The 20,926-nt window shown below is 41.5% G+C and overlaps 1 protein-coding gene across 1 annotated transcript in view; it reads right to left on the reverse strand.

Moving 5' to 3' along the window:
• The window catches only part of LOC126466722 (inter-alpha-trypsin inhibitor heavy chain H4-like), a 210,487-nt gene extending 191,144 nt beyond the window's left edge, over positions 1-19,343 (reverse strand). The window contains exon 1 of the mRNA XM_050096404.1: positions 19,275-19,343. Within this exon, the coding sequence (XP_049952361.1) occupies positions 19,275-19,337 (63 nt within the window). The 5' untranslated portion in view covers positions 19,338-19,343. The remainder of the gene's footprint in view (positions 1-19,274) is intronic.
• Positions 19,344-20,926: the final 1,583 nt, after the last annotated feature.

Below are 20,926 nucleotides of genomic sequence, written 5' to 3' on the forward strand. Positions count from 1 at the left end.
TCAAGAAAGAGCTTCTTGAAAACTACTGACGCTCTCATCGAGAATCCACATGCGGCAAGGATCTCGCGATGACGGGAGGAATATCGGTATTTGGGAGAATGGATGGCTCCAAAGGAATAACTTCCCCTAGACATTCGGAGAAGTGGTCAATATGGAGGTCTCTCAATAAATTATGATCACACACAACGAAATGCAAGACCAATCTGCGGACTTGGGGCTTCTCTGTGTACTCAGTTCTTTGCCAGTGCGGCGCTGTGCAGACCAACAGCCATTTCTTTCAGAGTTCCTCATCACCAACCACCTGCACCATGCAAGACCTTATGAGAGCTACACAATTATTTTTTGATATTTCTGTACTGTACTTTCGACACAATAAATAATAATCAACTGGCTCGTGAACAACACCGACCATTCCCATACTGTATCGTTGCAGGTGAAGAGAAATTGTACCTTTACGCTAACATAAGGAAAAGAAAGGAATGGTTAAGCACAAACAAAGCAGCAATTCCAGTTCAAAGATCTGCTTGTATCCACAAAAGATAATTGTATGCATTTGGTAGAACAGCGACGGGTTGGTATTCCACGAATTACATACCTGAGGTGTAACAATCACTGCTGATACTTATTGTCGACAGCTGAGACATCTTGTAGACGCAATCGAAGGACAACGACCAGGTAGATTGTGTGACGTCATGCTACTCAGTGGTATCATTCACCCACATTCTGCTAGATTGACAAAAGAGACAATACAGAAGCTGAGATGGGAAATCATTCCTCACCCACCTTATTCACCTGATCTTGCGCCCTCAGCTTTTCACTTTTCTGCTGTCTTCCTTTCCGGATGAAAACGCGCTCCGAACATGCTTCGATGAATTCTTCGCCTCAAAACCACTTGATTTCTACAGCTGCACAATCGAAAAGTTATCCCAGCGTTGGCTGACTGTTTCACAGTTTTAAATAGTGAAGGAAAATACATTATTGCTAACTACAGTATCTGTTATGTGCGTCTGTTGTACTTATCAAATTTACGGGCAAAGGCTACGAACTTAGGCACCAACGCAATAACTCCGACGGTTGCTGCATATCAACTGTGCTAGCTTGTAGACTGCGATGGAGAACTTGTGATCTAATCTGACGCAATCATATATTGTTCACTGCAATGACTGCAGTGACTCAAACAACTCCGCTGCAAGAATTTTCTGAATCGATATTCATCGCTTGTATCGTCATCTACAGATTCAGTACGTTGTTAAAACCGACATATGCACCGGAGTGAAATCACAGCATTTTAAACTTTAATGTACGTGTAGGAATCGTCGTCCAGTGAGTATGACATTTCTGACAGGACTGGCCACACTTCTCGTCACATAACGTACCGAACCAGCAGAAAAACAATCGCTACTTCTTGTAGCTCTTCCAGCACCTTTGCCACACAATCTCTCTCTCTCTCTCTCTCTCTCTCTCTCTATGTCGCTCTCTCTCTCTCACACACACACACACACACATACACTCACAGATGTATATACAGAGTGTTCGGGGAGGAAAGGTCAATATTTTACACAGTGATAGTACTTCTGAACAAAAAATGTTACATGAGCATAGGTCCGCAAATGCTTCGTTAGGGAGGTATGAGTATTGAAAAGAACTTTAATTGTGCAAATTTAATGTGCACAACGTGAACGTATACGCAATATAACTGGACCGTAAGGTGATTTTTCTTGAAAACAATGTTACAGAGAAGTACAGTTATGTTACACACTTTTAAATAATGATTATTTAATTTGCATACAGTACATAATGCATTACAACATGCATGTTACATGTATTTAGTTGAAAAAGACGTACCATGTCTTTTACATACGGCTTTAACACTTATCGTACAGATGTTGTACAGTTCACAGAAATGGTTCGAATAGCCAACCATGAAAGTCAATGCACTTTTGCGCTCTAGCGATAACATGTTGTGTTGCTTGGTCAGTTGCCTGTGGTTGGTTAGTAATCAATACAGCAGCGTCCATGATGCGACGAAGCAGTTCATCTCGTGTATTTGTCTTCACTTTGTGCCCCTTTGATTTCATCCAACCTCATAAACAAAAATCTAACGTAGTAAGGTCAGATGATCTTGGAGGCCAGTTAATAGCACTGCCACGGCCAATCCAGCGATTAGGGTGGGTGCGATTGAGCTGGTCCTTCACACGTAAGGTAACATGTGGATGAGCACCGTTATGTTGAAAGTACGTGCCAGTTCGCTTGGCTAAAGGAACGTTTCCTAATAATTACAAAAATGAATTTTCCAAAAAATGCAATAGCTCTCTCTCGTCAATCGCTGATTGATAGTAAATTGACCTATCAAAAGGTTATCGATCGTGCCGCACCAAACATTATGGCAAAACGAACTTGGAAATTACTATGCACTGAAGTGCGTGTATTTTCCCGTGACCATCGATGATTATTGCGTGTGTTGTTTATTCCATGTCGTGAAAACTGGGCTTCGTAAGTGAATAGTTTGAGTTGAAGCAAATGACTATTCTCGATTACCCAGTGACAGAAGCGAAGTCGTTGGGCATCGTCGCCAACGTGGAGATTTTGGACACGGTGTATGTGAAATGGATACAGGTTTTGCGCATGTAATGTTTCCCATACATGTGTCTGACATTCATACGCAGAGACATTCTTCGTATACTCAACACTTGCAATAATTTGTAAATTATAGATTGCAGCAATCAGTTGTCCTTTTTTTGCGCATGTAATGTTTCCCATACATGTGTCTGTGGGACATTCATACGCAGAGACATTCTTCGTATGCTCAACACTTGCAATAATTTGTAAATTATAGATTGCAGCAATCAGTTTTCCTTTTTAAATAACTGTGGATGAAGCCCGACCAACAGGCATTACATGCATTGAGCGAAAATAATAGTGCATTGAGAATGGCTAGCTTCTAGCCGAAATCTAGATCTACACAATAAAATTTAAAGAAGACGACTGATCGCTGAAATCTATAATTTACAAGTCAATATAACTATAGCTGAGTGCAAGAGCTTTCTGAATGGAAGGTAACCTGACTTGCAATAATTTCTTCCTGTTCTTGCAAGGATTGTTGACGTGCACGCTCTGACGAAAAATGTCTACTTGGAAGAGAGCCTGTTGCACGCAAAGTGATACACACTTCGGTAAACACCCTGCGATCAGGTAATCGTAGACTCAGAAAGCGCCTGTGGTATTCTTCTGTTGCAGCGGTAGCACTACCGTCGCAGAAGCCATTAGCATGCACCATATCTGCGTATTCCTCATTACTGTGGACGAGTGGCATTGTTAGCAACGCTTGTACGAACACAGTTAACACCATACACTACACAGCTAACCGATCCATCGCTGGTAGACTACACCATGCGGCTTACACGGCACAACTGCGCAAACAACTGGTGATCGTACTACGTACTAACTACGTTACATGACCATAATACATGGTAGGTTGCATAGCGTAAACATGGCTTGTACCCGTGCATTCTTTGCAAGAAAATCACGTTACGGTCCAGCTGTATTGCGTATGCGTTCCCGTTGTGCACATCAGATTTGCAGAATTAAAGTTCCTTTCAATACCCATACGTCCCTAACGAAGCATTTGCGGGCCCATGTTCATATAACATTTTTAGTTCAGAATTACTTATTCTATCCCTCTTTAAAAATATTGACCTCTTCTCCCCAAACAACAGTGTATAGAAAACGACGAATAGTATGAAAAAAAACAAAAAACTGGTCACTTCCTAACCACATCTCCTACGTGGGAGGGATCAACTTTGTACTTTCAACCCGGGAACACCCCCGCCCATATTTATTCATACTCAGATTGTACCGCAAAACACATCTACAATTTACTCGAACCATTGTTTTCCATTGTTGGCAGATGACGTTGCAATCGACAAATAACAGGTGTGGCTGTTTTTGCGTTCAAGAACCGATTCATCTTATTCTACATTTCATTCACGATGTAAATGTAAGAATTTGAGGTCTAACGGTTGGTATTTATGTTATAAATTTACTTTAGTGTTGCAAATTTGATTGTACAGTACAATATGTTTAGCTCTTTCAATGGTTGGTTAGAAATTACGTTTAGCGTGACACAGGAACAAAGGCGTAGATCTAGTAGCTCTCTCGTCCGATCAGGAAGCCCGATATCGCTAGCCTCCTTGGATCTCACCACTGTGGAGCTTAATTTCGGTGAATCCTCTTGCCACTCACCACCTGGGTGCTTGATTTCAGCGAGTCCCCTTGCCTCTCACCGTTGGGGGTCATTTATTTCAGCGAGCCCCTTTGCCTCTCACCACAACTGTAATTGACAATAAATGTTCAAACTGACGTCTTTCCATTTCGATGGATCTATCGGTTCGTTGGCAGAACAAAAGTACACAATTTAAAATCATTGTGGATTACAATTTTCCTTAGGGGCAGAGGCTCACTGAAGTCAAGCATCCAAACTGTGAGAGGCGAGGGGACTCACTGGTGTCAAGCATCCTGGTCGGAACAGAGACGTATTAGATCCACGTCGTTGTTCGTGGATTACGCTAAATGTAGTTTCTGAGGAGACATTGAAGCGGCTACACATATTATTCTGTACTGTCAAATTTGCATCACTAAAGTAAATTTCGAACATAAATATCAACCTTTAAATACAAAGAAATACAATTACACAGTAAATGAAACATATAGCATCAAATGCGTCGATTCTTAAACGCAAAAACAGGCACACCTAATACATGTTGATTACAGCACCATCTACCACGAATGGATAAAGAATGGTTTGAGGAAACCGTGCGTGTATTTTAGCGTAAAATCCAATTATGCAAAAGGCTGGCCAGGTGTGAGCAGGAACAGGACACTATGGGTTCCGTATTATTTTATAGATAGTCGATCCATTCCACAAATCGAGGATGTTCGCGATTATTGCTGTTATCGACATGATACTGGCAAGATATCGGTCACAGTGATTCCAAAACTTTCGAGAATGTCATACTTTGAAGTGTGAAATCGGATAACAAATGACAAGAGAAATTTCTTTTCGTCTCATACAATTAAGAATTAACAAATTCGGATTTTCCCTTTACTTGTGCTGTGAAACCTTGCTTCTAGCCAAATTTCACCGTATGGGTTTTGATGAGTAAGTTTTTGAGTATCAGAATATGTGGACACAAATAGCCGTATCTTTTGACTGAATTGACTTAGAAGCTTAAAATTTTTACACCGTCAAAAGACCATTGACCTTCATATGTGATGTAAATTTGAATCTAATATGCCTATCTCTTCCAGAGAAAAATAGTCTCGACAGACGGACGGACAAACAGAAAGAGTAATAAAAAAACGACAAAAAATAGTTTTTTATGTTGTATAATTACAGATTTAGCATTTTAGAATTTTTTACTTATACTGTGAAAGCTTGCTTCTTGCCCAATTTCACGATTCCAGGTCCGCAGGAAGTATCCTATAGATTTTAATGAATGAGTTTTCGAGTATCAAATTATGTAATGTTAATGGCCGTTTCTTTTGACTGAACTGACATAGAAGCTTAACAGTTTTACACCAACAAGGTGTACACTGTAGAGCGTAATACGTGCCACAAATTTGAACTCGATACATCTACTCTTTCCTGAAAAGAAGGGTTCTTACTAGTCAGACAAACAGACTGATAGTCAGACAATAAAGCGAGCATATAAGAATTCCGGTTTTACAAACTGAGGTACGGGACCCTGATAAAAATGAAGCGTTCCCCTAAGAAAATGCAAACTTGATTCCGCCCAGACAGACGGGTTGTTTAGGAGGTGGCCAGTTGTAGCGCAGACAGGTGTGCCCTTTACTGATATTAACTTTCCACCTGGACCTTTTTTGCATATGATGCGTTGCTTTCGAGATATTTAGTTGTCTCAGATTAAAGCAAACACGCCGTGTACAGGGTGGATCACCTAAAACTTGTACCGTAACTATTGCAGAAATTGCTTTCTTCCTACACTCTGCATACACAATGAGCAGTCGGCCACTCACAACCTACTGCCTGGACTCTCACACTCTAACTGACTAGCAAATCACAACGTATTCAAGGAAATCACAAGTACACCGCAAGCAAACATGACATTATTGTACCTGGCAACCACACAGGCTGAATGGCACAAACAAGTTTCGGGGTGAGAACATTTCAAAATACGAATACGATATTCCGTAAACAACTCGCGCTGTAATCCTGCCACAGAAACCACAGACATTCTAATCTGCTCTACTTTTAGTTTATTAAAGTGAATAGGCTTTTTCCATTAAAAATGTATATTTGTACAAAAAATATAGTTCATAATTATTAGTACAATCTGTTGATTGGTTAACAATACAAGCATGTACATTTTCTCCGGTGTTTCGGCATATATTTGCAATTTAGTTTTTGCAATGTGTAGCTGACTTCAGACCAAACAAAAACTGTTAATCACGTCTTTCACGCAACGTGCAACGTCGACGGAAAATGGTTTGCTTCCCGTTACGAACAAAATGATCTTTAATCCTAGCGTTTGTTATTACTCTGATGCTAAAAGTTCTGTTAAAAATATACTAGCTCGAAACAAATATCGCTGGTCATCGAAACCTTTTCTCAAGCGATTTCGTGTTCGCCAGCATAATATAATTCGTCTGCAACAGGGCGACCACCTGTTCAAGTACGTGATAATCCAGATCCCCTTACTAATTGAATTTGCTTTTTACTGAACTAATGTAAAAATAAACAAAGAAAAACCTGAAAATGATCCAAATGCTTGGTATGAAGCTGATTCACGAGAACTAAAAACATTCTTAGGTTTACTATTTTATTCAACTATTTTCAAATCCAGTAGAGAAGATTATAAATTATTTTATGCCACAGGTGGTACTGGACGTGATACATTAAGAGGCATGATACCCCTAAATCGGTTTGACACAGATCTAATATACTTGTAATACGGTGACCCCGCAACCCGTTTTGAACGCATGCAAAACAATCACTTAGATCCAGTCACAAATTTTTACAAAATTTATTGACAACTGTCCAACGTCACACAGCACTGGAGAATGTGCATGTATCGATGAAACGCAGGAATCATTTTGTGGTAAATGCAGATTCAAAATGTACGTTCCAAACAAACCAAGGAAGTATTGCTCAAAAATCATGTGGCGTATTGATGCTCGCACTGGTTATCTGTTTAACACATTTGTCTACACAGGAAGGGACTCAGATGGACAAAATCTAAGTTCCGACACAACTCAGACTGTGATTAGACTAGCTAAACCAACTAAACAGACTAAAAGCAGTATTACTGCAGAGAGTTTCTTCAGCTCAGTCTAGTTAGCAACGTGTCTGAAATCGAGAGAAATAAAGTACATGTGAGCGTAAAAAACTGGAAAAGCATTCTTACCTGTAACAACCAAGGAAATAGGTTCTGATCTAAGTCTAGTTTCTTTTGTGAAGGGTAGGTTCCTGATTCTCATTTCGTCTATGAACCATGAAGAATGTAAAGATGGTCATACAGGTAAAACACAAATAATTTAATACTAGAATCATACTAAAGGTGATGTTGATGCCCTAGATGAAAAGTGTGTCAAGTATTCAACTGCGCGACGTACCCAACAGTAGCCAATGACATTGTTTTCAGCCTGTTGAACATGCATTCGTCCTTGACAGCTCCTTCAAGGGCAATACTCAAGTCCGCCACTTTAATATTTTGAAGAAGTTTGCAAACTCGTTGCTGACACCACAGACGGAAAAGCGAGTAACAACTGTCACATACCCCGCGAAAGTAATGCATCCATTCGCTGTGTTTTGGATGTAGCAGAACCAAGAGCCGAAGTCGTCATTGAACGATTGGAAAAACGCTAAACATGCTCCACCTGCGACCCAAAATAGATGGGGAAGACGCATCATATTTGCGATCGTTGCAAGAAGCCAATCCGCTACACAGAAATTTGCGAGTACAAAGAGAACTTCTGAGAAAGCAATTAAAAACCTAAAAGGTTCTAGTGTAATTTTAATTTTTTTATGTTTCATGGGAGTTTCTTATGTTTCTATTATTACATGTGTAACAAACAATAAAAACATAGCAAAAGAATAACATTTAGAGTACATGATATTTGAATTTTTATAGAATTAATATTGTGATGTTATTTTACGTAGTTTTGTGTTTAAATACGTTTTTTCGTAAAAAAATAAAATTTATTTCAATAAATTTTTGTATGATATTAATGTAATCTTTTATATAAAAAAGCTGAAACTTTTCACCGAAATTGTTGAATGCAATTGTTATGGCTACATAAATATGGAGGTCTGTGAGATTGCACTGGGACAGAACATGACAAAAATCCGACCTGGGAAGCTAAGGATTAAAGCGGAATCTTAGGTGCCCAATTGAAAGAGTGGTCTCAGGTTAATGTAGTGCGATATTCGTTTTATCGACATGTATTGACAGAGGCTGGAAAATACGAAGAATAATGAGAGGCATCACTAAGCTGACCCAAGCTGACTGCTACTATAACCCGTTCATCATAAGAATAAACCTAATGTAAACAAACAGAAACGCAATGATTGATCAGAAGCCGTAGCACATGTACACTGGTGTTGTTACGCTCTTCGAGGTAGGTCCTACTTATATCTTAGACATCTTATTACTAAGTTACGTAAAATGAAACTTTAAGATATTTAAATGTATTAACACCCATCAACGTTTTTATTAATCACGTTTTAACTACGTAGTTTTTATTTCAAAAATCGCGTACAGTCACAGCCTCTGAAGCCTTGTGCTCTGACTGTCGCGCTGTTAATGCGTAGTAATAAAAATGGCAGAGCTGCTTTCTGTTCCGAAGTGAAACACGCGCGTGGAGCACGGTTAAAAAATGCAGAGAAATAGGCTATTTTCAATGTTTTTCATAAATTTACGGAGATAATCTGCTTTGAAGTTTTCCTTGCGTTGTATGTAACGCAGTTACAAACACATCCACATTCAGTGTGTAGTGCAATTCGGCAGCGTAATGGCATGTGGACTAGATGCGGTTATTCGTGCGTTGGTTCGAATCTCCCTACTATCATTTTATTTATCGGTCAATTTGGAACACCTACATCTCGTACTTATAAAACTCATCGTCACTGTTTGTGAATAATGATCGTCTTCTTGTTTCTAATTACATATTGCATGCGTAATTGCTGTTTCCATTTCAATAATTATTGATGATTTATGAAAGACTGTTTATTAAAGTAGTTTAAATTAAAACACATAACAATTTAATTTTTAAGGCAAAAATTAAAATCCAAATCCTTCTTATTTGGACTACGTCCATCGTTTTATACCACAGAGGTAGATAAGTATGGTAGAAACATGAAAAATAATCATTTTCACAGCATCGAGCACATCATAAAATGCTGCATTTTTATATTTGCTACTGCACCATTACAATATGAACCCAACAGAACTGATCTGGAGCCAAGCTGCGGGATTTGGCCCGAGAAGTAAACAGACTGTTAAGCTGCCAGACGTACTGGAACTAACGTACGCAGCTACTTCACACGTCACTGGCGGGATATAAAACGGTTCGTCATAAAAGAAGAAAAGAAAATGCTGCGCCTGGTTGGCTTCGTCTTGTTTTAACAGCTTCTGAATGTATTGTTCAATTACTTCTCCTACGCACTCGAATTCGTCAGTGTTCACAATTTTTCCTAATTTAATTTTCACTATCTTGCGAACAGCCCTAATATTTGTGATAAATTTAGTTTTTTCAAAGGAGTTTTGTACGTCTGCTTTTTCAGGACGTTCATTCACCAATTCTACCTCGTTAGTCGCTGTTTGCATTCGATATGAAAGGAAAGTTATGTCGTCTGCAAACTCTATTTGTAGCTTGTCTCTTTCATCATCTAATCCAAATCCTTCATTGATTTGAGTGTCTCCTGATAACATTCTCCAGTCCATGATGACTTTTTCCAGCACACAAATTAATTTGTCATCGCAGTCGTTCCCATGTGCTTGATTGTATTCGAGGAATTTGATGCTTTTCTCGACTTCTGCTTTCATCAGAGGATGGGAGTTCTGGTGTGCTGTTCTCATATAAAGTCAAAACTAGATTTAAGATAGTCACAAATTTATAAATTTTCAAAGTAATTTGCTAAAATGCTATAATTTTATTTTTTATTGCAACCAAGACTACTAACAATTTTAATTTTACTCAAAAGTCAAAGTTTTGTCGGTTATTATGTGCTATTTTTACAGCTTTAGTCTTTCCGGCGAGGTTTCGATGGAGAACATTTACTTAAATTTTTTTCGAAGTCCTATAGAAATTTCTACTGTTATTTACATTTCTACAAAGTTTTCGGTATGCGTATTGATAGATACTTGGCCCGGAAGAAGCATGTTACTGAGCTGCTCAGACAGTTAACTTCAGCTGCTTTTGATGTATAAATAATTGCTAGTCGTGGAACCAAAAGAATCAGTGTCCAGACATACTCAGGATATACCCACTTCATAATGTCTTACGCAACGCAGCAACAAAGATGTATGACAATTTGTGACTTCGTAGGCTGTCCCGGCGTAATAAGCCATGAAAATCTCTTCGGATTTGCTGCCGGATCCTAAAATCAACTCGATTCGATATTTCGGCTTTCCGACTGTTCGCCATCTTCAGGAGAATGCTGCTTCTTCTGATGAGTCCCGCTGAGAACTGACGCCAGGCTGCAAATCGACATCCTATATAGGATTCCTATATGGAGAGCTGCATCAAACCAGTCTCAGGACTGAAGACCACAACAACAACAAATATAGGACCCCGTACCGTACACGGCGCATGCGCCGCCCATCATGGTTGCTGCCCTCCAAGACCTTAGTAGAACACCGACGGGGACTATATATCGAACTAAGACACAATTTTCTAGCACTCGGACTGGCCGCACCGGAGAACGTTCTGTTTTGATGCGGGATACTACAGGATTCCACGTCCTGGCAAGAGGAAACCAATTGTCTCAATTAATTAAATTATCCGCCAACCTAATTTCATTTGTCTCCTTATAGACACTGTTCCAAAAAGCGGAAATTTTGGAAAGTATCACAATTTCGTCAAATTTCGTACCGTCTCCCTCATTTAAGCAGTGTTCTGCTACTGCCGATTTTTACGGCTGTTGTAGCCTCGTATGACGGCGATGTAGCACATACCTCTCACGAACTGTACGAATCAAATGGCCGATGTAAGCCTTCCCACATTGACACGGAATTCTATATACACCGGGTTTCCTTCAGTTCTATTAGTGAGTTTTGATGCGGTGTCTCTATTTACACGAGTCCCTCTGGAGGATTCCCTCAGTTTGGTTAGTGGAAAACTGGATGAAGAGTAGGTGAAGCTTTGTCATCATTTGCTGACATCAACATTTTTTTATTTAACGGCAACATTTTTGAACAGAATGGCGAAGTAGCTATGAGTAGTCCTTTATCACCCATAGTTGCCAATTTGTTTATGGAAGACTTCGAGGATATGGCACTGAGGACTTCGGCTTTGAACCAATGTGCTTCTGGATGTATGTGGTTGAAACCTTTTTCGTCTGGCCACATGAACAAGATGCTGTTAATACACTCCTGGAAATGGAAAAAAGAACACATTGACACCGGTGTGTCAGACCCACCATACTTGCTCCGGACACTGCGAGAGGGCTGTACAAGCAATGATCACACGCACGGCACAGCGGACACACCAGGAACTGCGGTGTTGGCCGTCGAATGGCGCTAGCTGCGCAGCATTTGTGCGCTGCCGCCGTCAGTGTCAGCCAGTTTGCCGTGGCATACGGAGCTCCATCGCAGTCTTTAACACTGGTAGCATGCCGCGACAGCGTGGACGTGAACCGTATGTGCAGTTGACGGACTTTGAGCGAGGGCGTATAGTGGGCATGTGGGAGGCCGGGTGGACGTACCGCCGAATTGCTCAACACGTGGGGCGTGAGGTCTCCACAGTACATCGATGTTGTCGCCAGTGGTCGGCGGAAGATGCACGTGCCCGTCGACCTGGGACCGGACCGCAGCGACGCACGGATGCACGCCAAGACCGTAGGATCCTACGCAGTGCCGTAGGGGACCGCACCGCCACTTCCCAGCAAATTAGGGACACTGTTGCTCCTGGGGTATCGGCGAGGACCATTCGCAACCGTCTCCATGAAGCTGGGCTACGGTCCCGTACACCGTTAGGCCGTCTTCCGCTCACGCCCCAACATCGTGCAGCCCGCCTCCAGTGGTGTCGCGACAGGCGTGAATTGAGGGACGAATGGAGACGTGTCGTCTTCAGCGATGAGAGTAGCTTCTGCCTTGGTGCCAATGATGGTCGTATGCGTGTTTGGCGCCGTGCAGGTGAGCGCCACAATAAGGACTGCATACGACCAAGGCACACAGGGCCAACACCCGGCATCATGGTGTGGGGAGCGATCTCCTACACTGGCCGTACACCACTGGTGATCGTCGAGGGGACACTGAATAGTGCACGGTACATCCAAACCGTCATCAAACCCATCGTTCTACCATTCCTAGACCGGCAAGGGAACTTGCTGTTCCAACAGGACAATGCACGTCCGCATGTATCCCGTGCCACCCAACGTGCTCTAGAAGGTGTAAGTCAACTACCCTGGCCAGCAAGATCTCCGGATCTGTCCCCCATTGAGCATGTTTGGGACTGGATGAAGCGTCGTCTCACGCGGTCTGCACGTCCAGCACGAACGCTGGTCCAACTGAGGCGCCAGGTGGAAATGGCATGGCAAGCCGTTCCACAGGACTACATCCAGCATCTCTACGATCGTCTCCATGGGAGAATAGCAGCCTGCATTGCTGCGAAAGGTGGATATACACTGTACTAGTGCCGACATTGTGCATGCTCTGTTGCCTGTGTCTATGTGCCTGTGGTTCTGTCAGTGTGATTATGTGATGTATCTGACCCTAGGCATGTGTCAATAAAGTTTCCCCTTCCTGGGACAATGAATTCATGGTGTTCTTATTTCAATTTCCAGGAGTGTAGATTTTTGGACCACTTCAACTGTCTTCATTCCAGCATTAAATTTGCCATGGAGGTTGAAAGTGATGGGATGCTTCCATTTGTTGACGTTATGGTTCACAAAAAATCAGATGGTACATCGGGACATAGCGTTAACCTAAAGCCTACGCGCACAGATCGCTATCTGCATTCCAAGAGTTGTCATCCACCAACGCAGTGGCGTCCTTAGGACTTTGGTACACAGAGCATATGCCATTTGCGAGACGGATAGCTTAACCCAAGAACTTGCTCATTTGATGGCTGTTTTTAAGAAAAATGGATACTCTGAGAAGCAGATTCGTTGGGCTATGGAGTATGGACCATCACTGGAGGTGCATGAAGAGGAACATAGATCGGTGACCTATATTCCTTATGCTGGGGTATATCGTTTAAGCCCGCATCTCGTGGTCGTGCGGTAGCGTTCTCGCTTCCCACGCCCGGGTTCCCGGGTTCCCGTCGTGATGGCTGGGTGTTGTGGGCTGTCCTTAGGTTAGTTAGGTTTAAATAGTTCTAAGTTCTAGGGGACTGATGACCATAGATGTTAAGTCCCATAGTGCTCAGAGCCATTTGAACCATTTGATTTATATCGTTTAAGATTGGAAGAACTTAAGGAATTTTAACACGAAGAGTGTGTTCCGTCCACCTTCCAAGACTGAAAATGATTTGGGGCTTAGGAAACCTGGTGTATGCAGAATTCTGTGTCGATGTGGGAAGGCTTAAATCGGCCGTTTGATTCGCACAGTTCGTGACAAGTATGTGCAACATCGCCGTCATACGAGGCTACAACAGCCGTAAAAATCGGCAGTAGCAGAACACAGCTTAAATGAGGGACACGGTATGAAATTTAACGAAATTGTGATAGTTTCCTAAATTTTTGAAACAATGTCTATAAGGATACAATTGAAATTAGGTTGGCGGATAATTTAATTCATTGAGACAGTGGGTTTCCTCTTGGCAGTACGTGGAATCCTGTATTATCTCGCATCAAAACAGAACGATCTTCGGTGCGGCCAGTCAGGGTCTTCGAAAATCGTCCCTGAGTGCGATATATCGTTGCCGCCAGTGTTATACTAAGGGCGGCGCCACCTGCTCAGTCTTGGAGGGCAGCAACCGTGATGGGCGGCGCATGCGCCGCATACGGTACGAAGTCCTATATAGGACGTCGATTTGAAGCCTGGTGTCAATTATCAGCGGGACTCATCAGCAGAAGCAGCGTTCTCCTGAAGATGACGACTTTAGGATCCGGCAACAAATCCGATGAGACCTTCATTTATGACCATTTTCCCAGTAACGTAAAACGTCTGATAGGTGCCAAAGCTTATAATTTCCACTGGCGACTCCTAGTCCAGGGATGAACTTTTATTAGAAAAGGAGGTAACTTGTAAAAAAGAAAACTTAATTTTTAAGTGTGATTTAATGAGCAGGACTAAAAAATAATATGTTCATTAACATTAACACTAATTATGTATACATATCCTGCAAACTAACTCATTTGACATCATTTCGACGAAATATATCCTACAAATGATCTATGAAAACTATAACTCACTATGTGTACATGTGGTCCGTTTGTTTTTTATCACAATTTCTCTTAGTATTCCTGATCATTTTGACTTTCTTCTTCCTAGTTTTAAAGTAATCTTGACGTTTTTCCCGTGTTCCTGTCTTTATTCCATTTTTGTAATGCTTTTTGTCTTCTCATGACTGCTTCATCACATTGCAAATTGCACCAGGCGTGCCTTTCGACTTTGGCCGAAAGAACTGTTTCCTTTGCTACGAGTATTTGAACTGTTTCAATTGTTCCCATTTTCTGGATTTTTCTGTACCAATTTGTCCAAAAGCTTCTTCTTCCTTTTAATTTCCAGTGTCATATTAAGAGTTTATATTATTTCCTGACATAATCAGGAGATGGGTAAAAGTGGTCTAAATATTTTAAAAAGTTTTTAAAAAACTTTTCTAAAAATATTCAAAAGTATTTACTTTGGCATGTTGCTTGGTATTTCTTGATTAGAATTTAAATGTTCAAATGTGTGTGAATTCCTAAGGGACCAAACTGTTGAGGTCATCGGTCCCTAGACTTACACACGACTTAAACTAACTTATTCTAAGAACAACACCTACCCCCCCCCCCCCCCCACACACACACACACACACACAAACATTCATGATCGAGGGAGGACTCGAACCTTTGGTGGGAGAGGCAACGCAATCCAATTACATGGCGCCTCTAACCGCGTGGTCACACCGCGCGGCGGTTGGATCTTAACTTTGATTTTAGATAGGTAGTAACAAATTCTAGTTCAGCACTTCTTATTACGTGATCATTCTGGACTTCTTGGGAGGATTCGTTGGATATTGCAACGTTATCTCTTTGAAATTCTCTTAAACTGGGATTTGCAGATATGCACGTGTTTTTCTGTGCAGAGAGACGCTAGAAGGAAGTGAGTTTTATTAGTACGCTGTTTGCTCTGCAGAGTCCTGCCTCTCTTTCCCCATTCCTGTTTGTTCTTTCGTGAGATGAGTTCTTCCAATAATATTCGTGAATTTTTTTCTCTTTGCCCTTTTGTGCATTAAAATGCACCAGCATTAGTATAGTATATTACTTAGCAATTTGTGATACTTATTTTTGTACTATAATTATTATCATTTTGTTTTGAAATTCTAACGGTATTGGTGTTTGAAGATTAAATTATGAAAATATAGCCCACCCATTATGCAAACAGTTATTCTCTCTAATGCTCAACAGTGTTTTGGCACATTTGTAAAGTTCGCAACTTTGTTCAGAACTGTAAAGGAAGGAAAATTAGGCATAAAACATATTAAATCTCTCGTGACTATTACCACCTGCTCTACAATGTTAGTAACTGAAATTCCGCAGAATAGGTATAAATGTTTTAGGCCTAATTTCCGTTCGAATACTTGTTACTCGTAACATACTTCCATTTTACAGGCCTGAATAAAAGTATCCCCTTGTTGACTGTAGAAATGCGCCGAATCATGATGAGCATTAAGAAGGATAGTTGTCTGTATAATATACGAACCTGAATCTCCACAGTATAACAGACTCCTTTTGATGTGTGAAGTTTATACACTGAAGCGCCAGAGAAAGTGGTACAGGAAAGCATATTCAAATACAGTCATATGTAAACAGGCAGAATACGGCGCTGCGGTCGGCAACGCCCACATAAGAAAACAAGTGTCTGGCGCAGTTGTTACATCGGTTACTGCTGCTACAGTGGCAGGTTATCAAGAACTTGGTGTTATGGTCGGTGCATGAACGATGGCACATAGCGTCTCGGAGGTAGCGATGAAGTGGGGATTTTCCCGTACGACCATTTCAAGAGTATAATGGGAATATCAAGGACCTCCGACATCGCTGCGACCGGAAAAACACCCTGAGAACTGGATCAGCGACGACTGAAGACGGTCGCTCAGCGTGACAGAAGTGCAACCCTTCCGCAAATTGCTGCAGATTTCAATGCTGGGCCATCAACAAGCGTCAGCGTGCGAACCATTCAAAGAAACATCATTAATATGGGCTTTGGAAGCCGAAGGCCCTTCCATGTACCCTTGATGTCTGCACGACATAAAGCTTTACGCCTCGCCTGTACCCGCCACTACCGACATTAGACTGTTGAAGACTGGAAACATGCTGCCTGGTCGGACGAGTCTCGTTTCAAATTGTATCGAGTTGATGGACGTATACGGATATGGAGACAAACTTATAAATTCATGGAACCGGAATGTCAGCAGAGGACTGTTCAATCTGATGGTGGCTCTGTAATGGTGTGGGGCGAGTGCTGTTGGAGTGATATGGGACTCCTGGTACGTCTAGATACGACAGGTGACACGTACGTAACAATCATACCGATCAACTGCACGCATTCATGTTCACTGTGCATTCCGACGGACTTGGGCAATTCCAGCAGGACAATGCGACACCCCACACCTCCAGAATTGCTACAGAATGGCTCCAGGAACACTCTTCTGAGTTCAAACACTTCCGCTGCCCACCAAACTCCCGAGACACGGACAGTATTGAGTATATCTGGGATGCCATGTAACGTGCTGTTCAGAAGAGATCTCCAATCCCCCTCGCACTCTTTGGATTTATGGACAGCCCTACAAGATTCATGGCATCAGTTCCCAGCACTACTTCAGACATTAGTCGAGACCCTGCCACGTCGAGTTGTGGCACTTCTGCATGTCGCAGGGCCCTACATGATATTACGCAGGTGTACCAATTTCTTTAGTTTTTCAGTGTATATGTCCTGTTAGTTAGGAACACTTTTAAGTTAACTTCGTATTTACATCAATTTTTAAGACGGATGATAAAACTACTGTGCACATTAATATGAATTGTTGTTCTGTCTTCAGTCCAAAGACTGTCCTAGGGAGTAGCTTTCGACCTAGTATATGCTGTGAAAATCTCTTCACATCTACGTAATTACTGAAGCCTTCGTCCACCTAAACCTTTAAATGCGAACATTTTTAGGTTAGGCTTTACCGTGACTGTTACTGACATTAAATGAAACAACAAGTTTACTGTTACCAGTCACCGTTTTACTAATACTAACTAACTAATGTAAATCCACCTGATGATGGAGGTTTAAACCTTCGAAACGCGTCGTGGAAACAAATAAAACGGTGACTGGTAACAGTAAACTTGTTGTTTCATTTAATGCCACCTAAACCTGTTTACTGTAGTGAAACGATTAATCTGTATACATTACTTACATACATTCCATATATTAAAATGAATGAATTTGTGTGTGCGTGTGTTTTTCAATATCGCTTTGGTACATCAGGACACTTGTGACCAAATCTTTTTACAAAAAGATGTTCTTATCGGACAAAGAATGTGGCTTGCCCATAGAACCTCTAGGTTGAAGGTAGAAACTCTGATACGCCTACAGTAATATCAGTTGAACTTGATGCACGTACAGTTACAACATACTACCCATCAGATACTTAGTTCTAGCCATTGCCAATTGGTAACAGTTTCACTAGTAGGCGTGGAATTAGGGGTGGGAAGGAGCTGTCATAGAAAACGTAATCGAAGAACGACATTAGTGTCGCATTCATAGTTTTCAGTGTCAGTAGCATTTACGTTCATGTTTAATCGGAAAGAAGAATGAGAACTCTCGTAACGGAGAACTACAGTACATGTACCTAACATTATTTTCTCAGGCCTTAATGGCTGGCTCTGACCACCATGGAACGTCACATCTGAGGTCATCAGTCCCCTAGAACTTAGAACTACTTCAACCTAACTAACCTTAGGACATCACACACATCCATGCCCGAGGCAGGATTCGTAGCGGTCACGCAATTCCAGACTGAAGCGCCTAGAACCGCTCGGCCACACCGGTCGGCTCAGGCCTTAATGTTGTGAGAAATTAGCAAAGTAACCGTACGCGGCAACAAAGAATTAGGTGATAGTTTTTATAAACATCATGTCTAAATTAATCAATACGAAACAGAAATTAATACAAGAAACGAATTAAGAGGAACATTGCTGAGATACGTCTTGAAGACTGATGAAGCCAATAAGCGAAATGCTTTAGATTAAGAACAAAGCAAAACACAATTGGAAAAGAGATGTAAAACATATTCTTATGGACAAGATAACGAGCAACAGGGTATTTTATGAACAGCTTCTGTGAGTTATTGTTGGAACACCTGACCTATATCAGTGATATACACCACTGTTAGAAGACAACTAGCAGTGATGGAAAAACAAATCCCAGTGAAAACCAAGCAAGCTTGAGGGCAAATAGTAACATGGTGGTTGAAGTTAACAGCAAGTACCGCGTGTGAGTGAAAGAAGTTAGATTCCAAACAAGACACACAGCACGTAACATCCATGATGTTTTCAGGGCAATACAGATAAAAAAATGAGGCTAAGAAATGAAACTACTCGTAAATTTAAAATTCAAGTCAATGGAGACCAAAACGAAAGAACTCAGGAAATTTCCCCGAACAACCGCCGAGACGTTGTCGGTGGAGTTCGGATTGAACCTGTATATACGACATTTATGGTTTCACTGGCTGCAGCTGCACTGTGTTTTAAGACTTATTACATATCTACGACATAAATGCGCAGTTAAAACAAAGTAGCATGAAGTTAGTATAGAGAATGAGTGTTTAAAACAGACGTGGTTACGGCGATGGATTTGAACCTCGGTCGGACAGAAGCTGCCTTGTACAGGTCTGACAGACAATACCTGCACGTGTAGGCAGACAGCCAGCAGAAGCGCTGCGCACAACGTGTCCGCCGCTGCCCCCATTCTGGCGCCGACTGGCGGGCGCTGGCCGAGCGCCGGCGGGAGCAGCCTCAAGGCCGCCACAGCGTCGCCAGCTGGGAGTCACGTGACCGCAGCGGCACAAGAGCCAGTGCAGTGAGTGTGCATCCACCGTCAACAACAAAGCGCGTATCGATCATGTTAATCTTGAAGCGCACGGTCTGAATCTGAACGAGTTTCCCTCTATGGCCCCATCACGTACGATCAGTTAATCTGCACAGTGCGTGTACCCAACTCCCCACTAAGTGATCAAAATTCTTTTAATTTTGAGTCATCATCGTTATGACTAGTTTGATGTGGCCTATCACGAATTCCTCTCCTGTGCCAATCTTTTCATCTCGATTCTCTTCTGTTCCGGTTTTCTCCCAGTCTATGTTTCACTTTCATATAATGCTGTGCTCCAAACGGACATTCTCACAAATTTATTCCTTAAATTAAGGCCTATGCTTGATACTAGAAGGCTTCTCTTGGCCAGGAATGCCCTTTTAGCCAGAACTATTCTGCGTTTTATTTCCTTATTGATCCGTCCTTCATGGGTTATTTTGCTGCCTAGGTAGCAGAATTCCCTAACTTCGTAATCTCTAATTCTGATGTTAAGTTTCTCGCTATTCTCTTTTCTGCCACTTCTCATTACTTTCGTCTTTCTTCGATTTACTCTCAGTCGACACTCTGTACGTAGATTATTCATTCCATTCAACGCATCCTGCAATTCTTCTTCACTTTCACTGAGGACAGCAACGCCCGACATCTTGCATCATAACAAAGGCCAAACAGGTAGAAACTTCAACATACGTTTTCGAGAATACATGGATGCTCTTCGTTTAAAAAACTTAAATAAATCCACATTTGTCCAACATGTAGCAGAAGAAGAATATCAAGTAACAGACATATCCCATAACCTACAAGTTCTCCACCTAGCCAACAAAGGGAAAACAATGAACCTCTTAGAATAAATTGAAATTTATTCACATAAACATGCATCCCCTTCTGACATACTTACCGACCAAACAGAGATACCAAACCGAATATTTCTGAAAAACTTCCACACTCTAATTATCAAACCACTTAATAAGCACAATCAAGAAATAACATAAACTAATATAAACCCAACAAATGCATGTAATAATATACAACATGAAAATCTTAATTCTAAATGCAGTAAATGAAGCAGGCAAAAAGGAATACAAACGTCTCAAAAATGATATCGACAGGAAGTGCAAAATGGCTAAGCAGGGATGGCTAGAGGACAAATGTAAGGATGTAGAGGCTTATCTCACTAGGGGTAAGATAGATACTGCCTACAGCAAAATTAAAGAGACCTTTGGAGAGAAGAGAACCACTTGTATGAATATCAAGAGCTGAGATGGCAACCCAGTTCTAAGCAAAGAAGGGAAGGCAGAAAGGTGGAAGGAGTATATAGAGGGTTTATACAAGGGCGATGTACTTGAGGACAATATTATGGAAATGGAAGAGGATGTAGATGAAGACGAAATGGGAGATAAGATCCTGCGTGAAGAGTTTGACAGAGCACTGAAAGACCTGAGTGAAATCAAGGCCCCGGGAATAGACAACAT

This window comes from Schistocerca serialis, chromosome 1 (genome assembly GCF_023864345.2).
Source record: "Schistocerca serialis cubense isolate TAMUIC-IGC-003099 chromosome 1, iqSchSeri2.2, whole genome shotgun sequence".
Taxonomy (NCBI): Eukaryota; Metazoa; Arthropoda; class Insecta; order Orthoptera; family Acrididae; genus Schistocerca; species Schistocerca serialis.